The sequence below is a fragment of the Xenopus laevis genome, chromosome 8L, assembly GCF_017654675.1.
Source record: "Xenopus laevis strain J_2021 chromosome 8L, Xenopus_laevis_v10.1, whole genome shotgun sequence".
NCBI classification, from domain to species: domain Eukaryota; kingdom Metazoa; phylum Chordata; class Amphibia; order Anura; family Pipidae; genus Xenopus; species Xenopus laevis.
This window is the reverse complement of record NC_054385.1, coordinates 93220186-93233961: the sequence shown is the minus strand read 5'-3', so window position 1 is coordinate 93233961 and position 13776 is coordinate 93220186. Positions and strand designations below refer to the sequence as shown.

The window sequence follows — 13776 nt, the reverse complement described above, 5'->3', positions numbered from 1 at the left end:
TAATTTGAAACGTAGTAACCAGATTGCTGAAATTGCAAACTGGAGAGATGCTGAATAAAAAGCCAAATAACTCAAAAACCACAAATCATACAAAATGCAGACCAATTGTCTCAGAATATCCCTCTCTACATCATACTAAAAGTTAATATGAAGGTGAACAAACCCTTTAAATCTAATATGTGGTTGAAACTATATATATTTTGTTACACTGCAACCACAGTTTTCGTAGTGATATCAAAGTATTGACCAGATATTGGCAGAATACAAAATTAAATCAGAACCTTAATTTGCTTTTTCAAATGGGAGCAATCTCCAACATGCAAAAAAAGCTGCTTTCGAAAAAAAGATTTAGTTGACGATCCCTGAACTGAATACTGGATCCAAAGTGACTCCTTTGGGGTCATTTCCAACCACACTTTTCCCTGCAATCGGTTGTTAAAAAGTTGCTAAACCCAATTTTTAAAAGAGACTTGTGTCAAAAAGCCTTCTTTGTACTTCTATATAGTTGTGCTCTGTGCTGCTCGGTCCTTCCTGCCTCTCGTTCTGATTCGAGCACTACAGCAGCTATTGATGCAGGGAAACCATGCAGATACTACCACCACTGGACTCAGGTGATAGCTTCAGAGTTCTCTTTATGTCCTGAAGGAGAACGGCACAGTTGCATCTAAAGAATTGGGCGCACTGAAGGCAGAAAATGGAGCCATGTGAACTTCAGTGCTCTCCCTTGCAACTGGAGCGACACTGGGGTTCTGGGAAAAAATACATTGAAACTTGAAATTGCTCTTTGATTAATGCACTTGCGGACATAATTTACCCCTCTTATGTTCAAAAAACATTGGGGGAAAATTTATCAAAGAGTGAAGTTAGAGGTTGCCACTGTCCTCTAGAGTGAAATTCCGCCACTCTCCATTCATTTCTATGGGATTTTGAAAGGCATATTTATCAAAGGATGAACTTTCACCCATTGATAAATACTCTTAGAAATCCCATAGAAATGAATGGAGAGTGGCGGAATTTCACTCTAGAGGACTGTGGCCATCTCTAACTTCGCTCTTTGATAAATATACCCCATAAACTTTGTTTCTGGGTAAACGTTCAATTTTTTTTCCTGGTGAGTATCCCTACAGTGCCAAAAATTATGTGACGCAGGAGACTTAACATTCTGGTTGGCGTAGTCTTACGAGGACAAGATGTGAGGATGGGCAAGTATTAACAATTGTGGAGAGACAATATTTTAAAGGAAAGCCTTTGATTGTGATAAGTGATTGGCAAATCTGACAGTTTTCGCTTCTGCAAAAATTGGCAAAACAGTGAAAATTCGCCAAAATGCATTGAAGTCTATGGGTGGCAATTTTTTTTGATGTATGAGGCAGTGCAACAAATTTCTTCAGCCATTTGAGTCTATGGGCATCACTTTTACTGCGAAACTCTGAAAAATTTTGCTCATCACCAATTGTGATTGGTTGAGGGAAATAGAGAGGGAAAGGGAAGAGTTAAAGATTTCACATGGCAGCAAGCTATCATTAATGTCTGTATAGGTCTGGTTTGGACAAAAAAATAATCCATTGCTTTTTGTGTTCAATTTGAGGTTCATTCAGCCACAAATGTAATTAAATTAGTAGTAAAATACTCTGGGGCATTGCCTAGATTCAGTGAACTGAAGTGACCGAATATGGCATCTTTAAAACAAGATCATGTTCGTCATTCTGATAACACTTTGCTTTTAAATCATTTATGCAAATTTCTTTTCTCTGTAGATGCAGAACTTTAAATCATAACACACATCAACCTGTACTACTGAAATGACTTGAATTCAAGCGTATAGCACACAGAATAGACAGCCTTACCTTACTGATCTGATCATCCACCTGTGGGACAAACACATTGATACTGTTAAAGTGCAAGGAATTTTACTGGCACACAAGGCAAAAACTGCAGGGTAATCCCTTGCGAAGTGTATTTGTAAAGTGCAATGTTTCAGAGCATAGCCGCTTTTTCAAGCTTTTTCCCCGAAATGTTGCACTTTGCAAATACATTTCACAAGCCATGACTCTTTCTAGCATTTCTGCAAAGTCTTTTTATGGCAGATCACAAACCGAGTGAGCCATGTAAGGAAAAACAGGCCAGTTTCCAGCAATTCTTTATTCTTCCTTTGCATCTTGTTCAGTGTTGCATATTCAGCTCTGAATAAGACACATTTCCCATGCACAAGTCACATTTATACTACTAGCTAGAGTAGGTCGCTTAATCAAGCCTGGCAGTGTTGCTTCAAATGATCATCATACATTCGCTGATGAATTGCAACAACATTGAATAATTCTTTATTAAATCACATGCTCGATCTACAGCTGAATGTATTTCTTTTGGCATACATGTAAAGAGGTTAAAAAAGATAATTTTTTCAAAAAGGTTAAGAAACACATTATTTATGACTGTGTACTTTTAACTAGCAAGGGAGGAAGGATTTTAAGATGGCTGTTGGTAAGTATATTTGGTCGGGCAATTTGGCCGATTTTGTCAATACTGCCTATCCAACTGTACATGTATGTCAGATTTCGGCATGTCAAATTGCAGATTATCAGGCATGATTGACAATTTCTGAATGTATAAATGTACAGTGAGTAATTGGTGCATTAGCAGATGAGAGTAAAGAGGAGCCGGAGCTCCTAACTTAATGCAGTTTTGATTGTTCAGACCAAAGACCCAAACAAACACAAAAAAGTGACTGTACTCCTGTATGGCTGCCTTTTACTGCTCTGTTTGCTTGGACCAACAGCCTGAAAGTCTACTGTTTGGGATTTGGCCAGGATTCAGCCTTTTTCAGCAGGATTTGGATTCGGTTGAATCCTTCTGCACGGCGGAACGGAATCCGAATCCTAATATGCATATGCAAATTAGGCGCAGGGAGGGAAATTGGTGACTTTTTGTCTCAAAACAAGGAAGTAAAAAATGTTTCCCCTTCCCACCCCTAATTTGCATATGCAAATTAGGATTCGGTTCAGTATTGGCCGAATCTTTCGCGAAGGATTCATGTGGTTCAGCCGAATCCAAAATAGTGGATTCGCTGCATCCCTATTGGAAAACCTAAAACAACTTACAGTTTATATTAATTCAACCTGGCATTCAACTGTAAAATACAATCTGTTAAATACAATCCAACATTAACTAAAGATTGTTCTTACTTCTGCCATATCCGCCTTCATAGAAGCTCTTAAATCTAATTTGGTTAGTTTCAGTGCTTGTATTTAAAGTTATTAGGAATCCACAGCTGTGCACACATCCTTAAATGTAAATGTAGCCTGGTGTTCAATCAGAGTTGGACTGGCCTGGCGGGACATCGGGAAAAACCCCATGGGCCCCGCTGGCCCTGGCCACGAGAAGGAGAAAGGTATGTCCCAGGGGCTTTGCGGCAGGGGGTTGGGGGTAGAAGCCCTGGGCCCCCAGTTTGACCCTGTGCTCAATGATCGCGGGAGCAACACCTTCAATACAATAGATACAAGGAATTTCACTGGCACACAAGACAGAACTGCAGGGTAACCCGTATTTGTTAATCTTATCACATGTAGTAATAATAAACTAGTAAAACTAATCATCGGTCACAACTCTTAAAGGATCCTTCATTCTAGTTCTTTCTTCTTTTCCTCTTTTTCCGGTGACAACAGGGATTTTGTCTTATAGGCAAAAAAAAAAAGATACTTCCAACTGTCACTTTACCCATTCTGCTGGAACCATATACATTTTGGCACAGGAATAGAGACTATAGCCCCTGTGTTTCTACAGTTTGCAGGAGCAAGGGATATTTTTAGCGAAATAAAAAAATCTTTTCCCTGCCCACTTTAAGTGAGCCCTTGTGTTGCAAGTCTCTATATCTCTTAATATGTATGAAACATCTGCTTGGCTCAAAATTAGCATAGGGATATGCATAAGCATTCTTACATTTGCGGCTGATTTTGTAATTGTTGCCCTTTTTATATGTAGTATCAAAATAAAATGTTTTTACTTGTGCCTACATTTTTAATATGGTTTATAGAAAGTGCATTTAAAAAAAAAAGCTGCAGATATTCATGAACGTTTTTACACAAATAGATTTCCTTGTTGTTCTGGTGGTTTCTTCTAGCAAATCTCAAGACAAATTGACAGAGATTGACTGATCAAATAGGGTTGGCATCTGGCCAGTAATGAGCAGTGCTGGCCACTAAAAATGATGTCTGATTGTTTTATTGAAAGGGGATCTAAAAACCAATTAAATGTAAACAAACTTTTGCACTTTCTATTAGTTTACTATTTGTAGTGGAGACATTTGCAGTTTTAGCCTGCTAATACCATTCTTTTGACTCAGCAGTTCTATTTCAGTGTCAGCGACAATGAGTTGCCTGCATACAGTCATATGAAAAAGTTTGGGAACCCCTCTTAATTCTTTGTGGGTTTTGTTTATGATTGACTGAGCTTAGTAGCAACTTCCTTTTAATATATAACATGCCTTATGGAAACAGTAGTATTTGAGCAGTGACATAAAGTTTATTGGATTAATAGAAAATATGCAATATGCATCATAACAAAATTAGACAGGTGCATAAAAGTGGGCACCCCAACAGAGATATTACATCAATACTTAGTTGAGTCTATTTTAGCAAATGTAACAGCCTCTAGACGCCTCCTATAGCCTTTGATGAGTGTCTGGATTCTGGATGGCAGTATTTGTGACCATTCGTGACCATTGTCCTGTTGGAATATCCAACCCCTGCGTAACATCAAATTTGTGACTGATGCTTGAACATTATCCTGAAGAATTTGTTGGTATTGATATTGGATTGAATTCATCCGACCCTCTACTTTAACAATGGCCCCAGTCCCTGAACTAGCCACACAGCCCCACAGCATGATGGAACCTCCTCCAGATTTGACAGTAGGTAGCAGGTGTTTTTTTTTTTTTTTAATGCATTGTTCCGCCATGTAAATGCTTTTTTTTATGACCAAATAACTAAATTTTTGTCTCATCAGTCCAAAGCACCATGTTCCAAAATGACTGGCTTGTCTAAATGAGCTTTTGCATACAACAAGCGACTGTGGATTGAGTGCAGAAAGGGCTTCTTTCTCATCACCCTGCCATACAGATGTTCTCTGTACAAATTGAGCTGAATTGTAGAACGATGTACAGATACACCATCTGCAGCAAGATGTTTTTGAAGGTCTTTGGGTTGCCTGTATCCATTCTCGCAATCCTCCACATATGCCGCTCCTGTATTTTTCTTGGCCTGCCAGACCTGGGTTTTACAGCAACTGTGCCTGTGGCCTTCCATTTCCTGATGACATTCCTTACAGTTGAAACTGACAGTTTAAACCTCTGAGATAGCTTTTTGTAGCCTTCCCCTAAACCAGGGATCCCCAACCTTTAGAACCCGTGAGCAACATTCAGAAGCAAAAGGAGTTGAGGAGCAACACTAGCATGAAAAATGTTCCTGGGGACCCAAATAAGGGCTGTGATTTGCCATTTAGTAGCCCCTATGTGGATTGTCAACCTACATTGACTTGCCTCAAATGCCCGAATTCAAAAATAAGCACCTGCTTTGAGGCCACTGGGAGCAACATCCAAGGGGTTGGAGATCAACATGTTGCTCATGAGCTATTGGTTGGGGATCACTGCCCTAAACCATGATACTGAACAATCTTTGTTTTCAGATCTTTTGAGAGTTGCTTTGAGGATCCCATGCTGTCACTCTTCAGAGGAGAGTCAAACAGAAGCACAACTTGCAATTGGCCACCTTTTTTCTCATGATTGGACACATCTGCCTATGAAGTTCAAGGCTTATGAGCCTTGCACTCAGTTGCATGCATTTAAATTACAGGGTACCCACATTTTTGCACAGCTAGTTTTTCACATTTGATTTAACTTCATACAACTGAATACTGCTTCACTAAAAAACTTTGTTCTAGTTCAGAATACACCCCATTACTGATATGTTCCTGGGAAATGAAAGACAAACTGTTGTATGTTTTGTTGAAAGTGGAGTAAATTATTATGCAGGCTGAGACGGGTTCCCAAACTTTTTCATATGACTGTAGTTCATCAAGATTGACGACACTCTTTGTTGCAATTTCCCATAGCAACCAATCAGATCTTTCCTTTGCTTATATTACTAGATGTAGTACTGCTGTTGCTACTAGTCACCGCACTAGGGAAATTTCAAAACTGTGTTAGCCCTTCTGAATCTGAAAGAGTGCTGTTGAGTTGAAAGCCTGGAATCAGCAGTCAAGAAATCTCAGAAACCAGTAATCCTGAAGACTTCCCAGTTCAATTTCGCCTGCCTCTGAATGGGGTTTATGCAAAAGTAGTTAATAACTCCTAAAATGCTATCAGTTTGCAACAGTGGAATTTTGTTTTTCATCCAATCATCAGGTTACCTACTCATAGAATGGCCATAGCTGTAAAACACACAGACATAGATGAATAGATTAAACGTGATTCATGGAGCCTTAATTTTAATAACAGTAATTTTAATCCTTTCTACAGATTATTACCTGGCAGAAAAATGGTCACACCTTTACCTCCAAGTGTAAATATCTGTAAGTATTGTCTAACTCCTGAAAATAGTACAGTTATGGGATCCATTATTCATAACCTGTTATCCAGAATGCTCCGAAGTACAGGAAGACCATCTCCGATAGACTCAATTTTAATTAAATAATTAAGATTTTTAAAATGTATTTCCATATTTGCAAGATATAATTAATCCTTAGAGGCAAAACATTCCTATTGAGTTTATTTAATGTTTAAATTTATTTTAAGTCGACTTATTGTAAGAACATCCAAATTACGGAATGATCCCTTATCCGGGAAACCGCAGTTCCCGAGCATTCTGTATAACTGTTCCTGCTCAATACGAATACTGTACAAATATAGGACCTATTTACCTCCCGTGTCAAAGTTTTTGTATGGTTGATGTACACATTCTTCTATCATAGAGGGCTGTGGAATATGCTGGTGCTTTATGTTATTAATACTACAACTAATGATAATACAAAGTGAAACTTTGGAATTTTTGTTCAGCAGCTCTTGGGCTTCCAATTTCAATTGCTATCTGGTTGCCAGGACATAATTACTCTAGCAGCCAGCAGATCAATAGGAGAGGACCTGAAAACAAAGAATAACACAAAATTATACCCTCACAGGAAAGGTAATAAATAATTTAATTTGGTGAAGCAAAGTATTTACAATTTTGCCAGTGTTGTAAACAAAGTGCATTTAGTTTGTAGTTAGTCATATATAGAATACAGAACTGGAAAGCTTTTTTCTCAGTGTCCCCCCCTGCATTCCATGCCTGCTCTGTGAATCTGTTGTCGATTGCTCAGCTCTGAGCATCAAAAGGAAGCTCAGCAAGCAACTCCCATGGCTGCTGGTACTCAGTGCCTCACCTGAGCTGAAGGATGCTGCTGCTGCTGATGTTATTGTGTAGGTGCTGAGATCTGGGAGGAGAATGTGAGGACAGCTCAGTTGTGCGGATGCTTCACATAAACAAGAGTAGCAGCTGTAAGCAAGCCCCAAGCACTGAGTGAATGGAAGCCGCAGCCTCTGCACATCACATTAACCCCTGCTACTGATGTAACATGCCAGACCCAGGTCTGCAACCTGCAATAAGAGAACGAAGCAGCTAAGTGGGCTTATTGGAATCATGGCCACAGATAGTAAGTGTTTGGGGAGGGGGTGTTGCTGTTTGTTTGCATTTAAGATCAAAGAGACTGCATGGCCTTGTAGTACAGACTGCAGAGAAAGCAGAGGGGATGCTCTCTGAGAGTTATACAATATAGCTTGAAGGATGAAGTTTCTGCTATAATGCAGGCAGACTACATGATAGTGTGTGATATACTATTTAAAAACACATCATGTTTTGTCATGCACAATGATATAAACGGCCCGTGTTTGTGCATTTCTACTATGTTGCAGAAATGTAAGTAGCCCTCTGTTTTCATAGCATTGCAGTTGTTTTGTCGGTTTGCTGCAGAAGGGTTTTGCTCTTTTAAGTGCTCCTGTGAATCCCCCTGTGTTGTTGCAGCATGCGCTGTAGTAGGGATTTTGCAGTGGAATCTGAGATATGGTTGGCACAGTAGAAGTTTTCTGAGTGTAAAAATAGAGATACAATCCTAAAGCTCAGTCTCTTAAAACCACCAAAATGTGTGGGATGCTGTGTTTGGTCAAAAGATGCAGAAACAATTCCAACTGGATCTCTAACTAGCAGGTTCTTTTTGTGACCCTTGTTCTACAGTTGGTGTCTTTTTGCAACCACATTTTTAGTATTGAAAAACACAAGCCTGTGGGAAGACTGCATTTAGTTACTGTGGTGTCAATAAGATACAAGTATTGGAGCATGAATACCCCGAATTTGCTGACTTTTCATGAAGTCCAGAGTGTTCTATTGGGCATTATCTGAATGGGATGGGCAAACCACAGTTGCAGCATTCCACAGCTTTGTATTAACTGAACAATGCAATTGTCACTGTTCTGATGCAAGTACTTGCATTTACTTACTCTGTAGACACCCAACTCAAGGACAGATTCTGTAGTGAGATCAGTTCCTAAAGGCAGCCATATACGTACCAACCCCTTATAATATATGTCCAATTGGCACATGAGCCATTGTTTGGCCACCTTTCCATTGTTCCATTCATTTGGGCCAACATTAAGCAAATAGCAAAAAGCGAAGCAGAATGCGGGTATGTAGGAATTTTTTCCCCTTCTGAGGCAAATTGGAGAGGCTTCAGATTGGGTGTTTTGCCTTCCTCTGGATCAACTGGCAGTTAGAAAAAAGTGAAAAGGTTGAACTTGATGGACATGTGTCTTTTTTCAACCTAAATTACTATGTTACTATGTTTTTGATATTTTTGACCATAACACATAGATATTGGTCTGGATAGACAGACCACAAGTTTGTGCATGGTCAACATTAGACTTTTTGCTCATTCAATGGCTTTTCTCTATACCTGTCTCTTTAGAAATTCTTCTCTCCAAAACTTTCTGAGCAGGTCTCTACTGCAAAGGGATTAAAAGAGGTGTATTAACCACCTTCAGCTTTATTAACTTAAATATATAACGATTCCAAGTAGTTCGGTTTTGGGGGAAATGAATACATTTAAATATGTTCCTAGGGCTGCTTCCTTTTGATTATAACGATTTAAATGCCTTACGATTTATTGCATTTTTTGGAATACTGTAAACAGTTCCAGAAACTGTCAGATGTTCAGCTTTCCTGCAGTTAATGTGTTATTGCATTTAAAGCATAATTCCACCGGCAGTGTATAAATGGATTGTTTAGCCCAGTGGCTAATGAAAAAAAAGTCTCACAGTGAATATAAAAAAAAGATTTCCATCACTTTCCCAATGCTTCTTAAAATGAGAGTTCTATGAAAGTAGAAAATATTCAGAAAATCAAACAAGTATAGAAAATTCAATTAAGAGTGTGTGTGTATATCTAATAACTTCTAAGCATAGCATTGTCCATACACACTAGCTTTAGATTTAATCCTTATTGTGTTGGTATAACATCTCATGGATTTGCTCTGTGTGTCTTAAATTATACACAGATCTGCTCTGACATCTAGAGATGGAGAGCAAGGCACTGACACAGTATGATGGGCACACAAAGTATTATCAGATGAATACTGTATATGTGTGTGTGTGTATATATATATATATATATGTTCCTGTGTAATTTTCAACTAAAAGTCCATGGGGTGAGCCTATGCAATAAACAACTGACCATAGATGCCAACAAGCAAAGCTGTTTATGATCTGACAGTGGCACTACAGTGCATAGGGGTTCAGATACCCAACATTCAATGTTCATTTGCCTTTGGGCTTAATAAAATAATGGTTGGCTGCTCACTGGCTTGAATAGTATAAGGTTGGATGATTAGATAATTTAAAATGTACTGTAGCGGTGCAGTTGTTGGAGCAGTATGCATTTAAATTGATTTTATTATGCATCCTCGGCTTCTGAAGACTTAAATGCCTCCATAGTCAGCTGTGAGCTGTAAATCCAAGTCCCTGGAGAGCACGGGGAGTGCATGTTGATTTGTGTTTTTTCAAATAACACGAACATTACTGCGGCCAAGTGTGGCAGGATCAGTAAGAGAACACAAGATTGCTGGCCTTGTTATTGCTCTCGGCCTTTTTAGTGCGCACTCATTTATCATCTAGTTCCCTAAAGAGCATGTGTTTGCTCCTGTCAAACAGAGAATTCAATACAAGTGGTCGAAGTGAGGGCAGACAATGCTGAATGTGAGACAACGGTTTCTAAGCCAGCTAAAACACAGTGGTTGCACCGTTTATAATGTATTTGTATCATCTTAAGGGGGCTGTGGCTGGGGAATCTCATTCAGTAAGTCAGCGTTTTTGTTTCTGACCTTCTTTGTTTATTTATTCTTTATGACTGTAATTATAAATGAGCTTTATACAGTATCTTAAATCTATGCCTTTGCGTTTGGTATGATCTGCATAAGTGCAACACCCTGCTATTATAGGAGAAGAAAAGGTTAAAACTAAGTAAGCCTCATCAGAAAGGTCCACCTAAATATCGCCAGGCGTAGATTCGCCAGGGCTGCGCAAATTCACGAAGATCCGACGTTGCGCACAAGTTACCGATTGTTTGCGAAGTTGTGCTAGCGATGTTACGATCAGCGGTTCGAAGTTAGGGTAGCGATTGGAAATTTGCATACAGTGTGAAATTGAAGTTTGAATAGACTTGTATGCTGCAGCAAATAAATAACACTACACAAGGAAACTTAATAGAACTACCAGGGAAACTTAATAAAATTATATAGAGGTGTTCTAATGCCCTACACATGTGCCCACAGTATAGTTTAGGTGCCATATGTTAACAAAAGTAGGGGGGAAGAAGGGCACCCTAAACATTTTTTTCAATCTTCTTCAGCCCATCACCCTATAAAAAGTAAAAAATGCCAGCGTTTTTTGGGACTTGAAAAAATTTTCAACTTTTTTTTTTGCCAACTCCTATCTACTCTATTGCACTTCGCCTGGTCTGACCTGGCGAAGTAAACTCTGGCAAAAAGGTAACGTTCAGAAAAAAAAAACACTTAAATTTGCGTAGTTTCGCCCCTTTGCCAGAGTGCAACTTCGCCTGGCGTTAGGCTGCGAAGTTGCGCTAGTCTATCTACTTTGCTAGCGAATTTCCGCCAGGGACACTTTTAGTAAATTGGCGAAGCGGCAAAATCACGTAACGCTGGCGAATTTTCGCTAGCGTTAGCCACTTCGCCAGTTAGTGAATTTGCCTAATGGGCTTCTGTATCAGACTTCCTGCCATCAGCTTAAACCTCCTCACGGGCGTGAGCATGCTCAGTTTGCTCCTCTTCCCCCCTCCCTTCTCTGCTGTAATCTGAGCCCAGAGCTATAAGTGAGCAGTGAGAGACTCCCTGTCACACCAAGCTAATACTCCCGCTGCTATCCTAAGCAAACAGAGAGCTTCTAGAGCTTTTAACTCGGGTATGGTAAAACATTCTACAGAATAAATATAGCATTCTAGCTTGCACTATTACAGCTAATCTCTTGGCAATAAAATGCCTCCATAGCTTTCCTTCTCTTTTAATGGGTATATTCTGATGCTCTGTATGAAGAGTAGTATTGACCATACATAATAGTTTGGCCATTTCAATTAGAGAGAGATTAAGATATATCCTGACATTGTAGGTAAATGTTCAGTGAATAATTGATACAGTAAGCCAGATGCAGTTTTCATGGGATTCAGAATGTCGGAATCCCACATTAGTGACCCGAAGACCTGAACCCTAGGCCTAACGTTAACCAAACAGGCCCATGAGTCTTGTGCAGCTTGATCCTGTCCAACATGTATTCTATTGTTTCATTTGCATAAATGTTTTGTCTCTACTGGTCTCCAAATGTTTGGGTTCCCTAGTCAGACTGAGCAAAGATCTCAATGGGCAGCATCAACAAAAGACAGGACAAGGGGCATCTCTATCAGATAACTTGTATTAGCTGAAACTGAAATGAGATTCCCTATTTACCTCAATAGTTGTGAGTGCAAACAACAGGTTCCAAATTCAACATATCCAGAACCTGACAAAAAAGAGACATTTTGTGGTGTATTGAATGTATTGGCAATGTATAATTCCTCCAAGGTACTATTGCAGTGGTTCCCAAATTGTGGGGCTGGTCCCTTAAAATTGATCCCAGAGACTTCAAGGTCCCAGGCTGATAGGATATAATTTGAGGGTGAATGCATATGCTAAGCTAGAAATCCTAAAGGAGAGTCCAATTTGAGCAGGGGGTACTATTAAAGACCAGGTAGAAAGCATTATATAGTTATCGTTAATAATAACTAATGTTATTCCAGTCATATAGTTAATGGTGCATAACTAGAAGTTACTGTGCCCACAGGAAAGTTTTAGTGGATCCATAATCTTTGGGACCAAGACATCTTCCATAAAGATATGTAGAATGCTTCAATGCAGTGGCATAACTAAAGTTATTAGGAACTTAAAACATTGGGAATAAAGCATTTTTCATGAACATATAATGAAACTGCTCACCACTCCATGCCTCATAGGGCCCCCTAAATTTTCTGAGCCCCCCAAAATCTTCCTCCACAGTTACACTCCGGATAGTTAAACAGCTTTTTCTAATTATAGTAGCCTCTGAATGTATGTTGGCTGGGGGTGAAGTGAAAGAAATTAGATAAATAATAGTTATTCGTATCCCACCTGCACAAGCAGTGTTATATATTGAGTTGTTTACATTTACTGTCTCCCTCATGTTTAATTGAGTTTCTAAATATCTAAAATCATCTGTTAGCTGGAATGAGTAAGTCGGTATTTTAGTTTTTTTTTTTTTTAAATACATCAAAAAAATTTGATAGAAGATGGGTCCCTGTGAAGGTTACCATAAGGCAGATGATAATAGCTGGCATCAAGTTGTGTTCAACTTGCATTTGGTGCTTAATGAGTACAACCCAATCAGGAAGCATAGGCTGCATTAGTTCCTGCGTTCCCCATCGGTGAGACGCATGATGGATTACCCGCAGGGCAGCGCAGGAATAAACGGCCATATGTAAGGGCCCTAAGTATGAAAAAGACCAGGCAATGCACACAAAATGAAACAAACTTTTGCTGCCAATATCATGTAACATATAGGTACCATATATGGGCAAAATGTAGGACATTTGCTCTTTTCTTCTCCAAATTGCCTTGTTTTGGCATATTCTGTGCTCCACATTCCCCCTAATAGTTTTGAAATCCACTAGTTTCACAGTCGTCCTTGCTTAATATATTCTTAGTGTACGTTTTTTTTGTTGTTTTTTTTTAAACATTTTTGAATCCAAAATCTAGCTGCTGTTTTCTGAGGGGACTATCACTTAAGATAATCAATATACCTGATAGCTGTAAGTTGTCTTGCATTAGAGGTGCTATTTGCACATTGTATCTGAAAAGCTTTTATTATGCTTATCTAAATCAGGCTTGTCTCATCTGCAGCAGTCCATTTATTTTAACTTGTCTGACCCTTCTCCCAGCTTGGACCCAACCTGCATTGGCATGCTGCGTTCTCTTATACAGGAGCCCATTGCTGACTTCAATGCGTTTCGTGAATTTTTCGCTGGTTTGCAAATTTTTTGACGTAGCGAAACTGGACAGATTCGCCCATCACTATTAAGACGTCATCTGATATTTTTTTTTTTTGGGGGGGTGGAGGTATAGTTGTTTATACCCCAGGACCACTGATTATGTTTGTTTGTTATTGGAACACAATCTGTA

The 13776-nt window shown here is 39.2% G+C and overlaps 1 protein-coding gene across 1 annotated transcript in view; it reads left to right on the top strand.

Annotated features, from left to right (window-relative positions):
- Window positions 1–7364: 7364 nt before the first annotated feature.
- Window positions 7365–13776, top strand: part of syt16.L (synaptotagmin 16 L homeolog) — a 64995-nt gene continuing 58583 nt past the window's right edge. Inside the window, exon 1 of the mRNA XM_041573101.1 lies at window positions 7365–7683. Within this exon, the coding sequence (XP_041429035.1) occupies window positions 7671–7683 (13 nt within the window). The 5' untranslated portion in view covers window positions 7365–7670. The remainder of the gene's footprint in view (window positions 7684–13776) is intronic.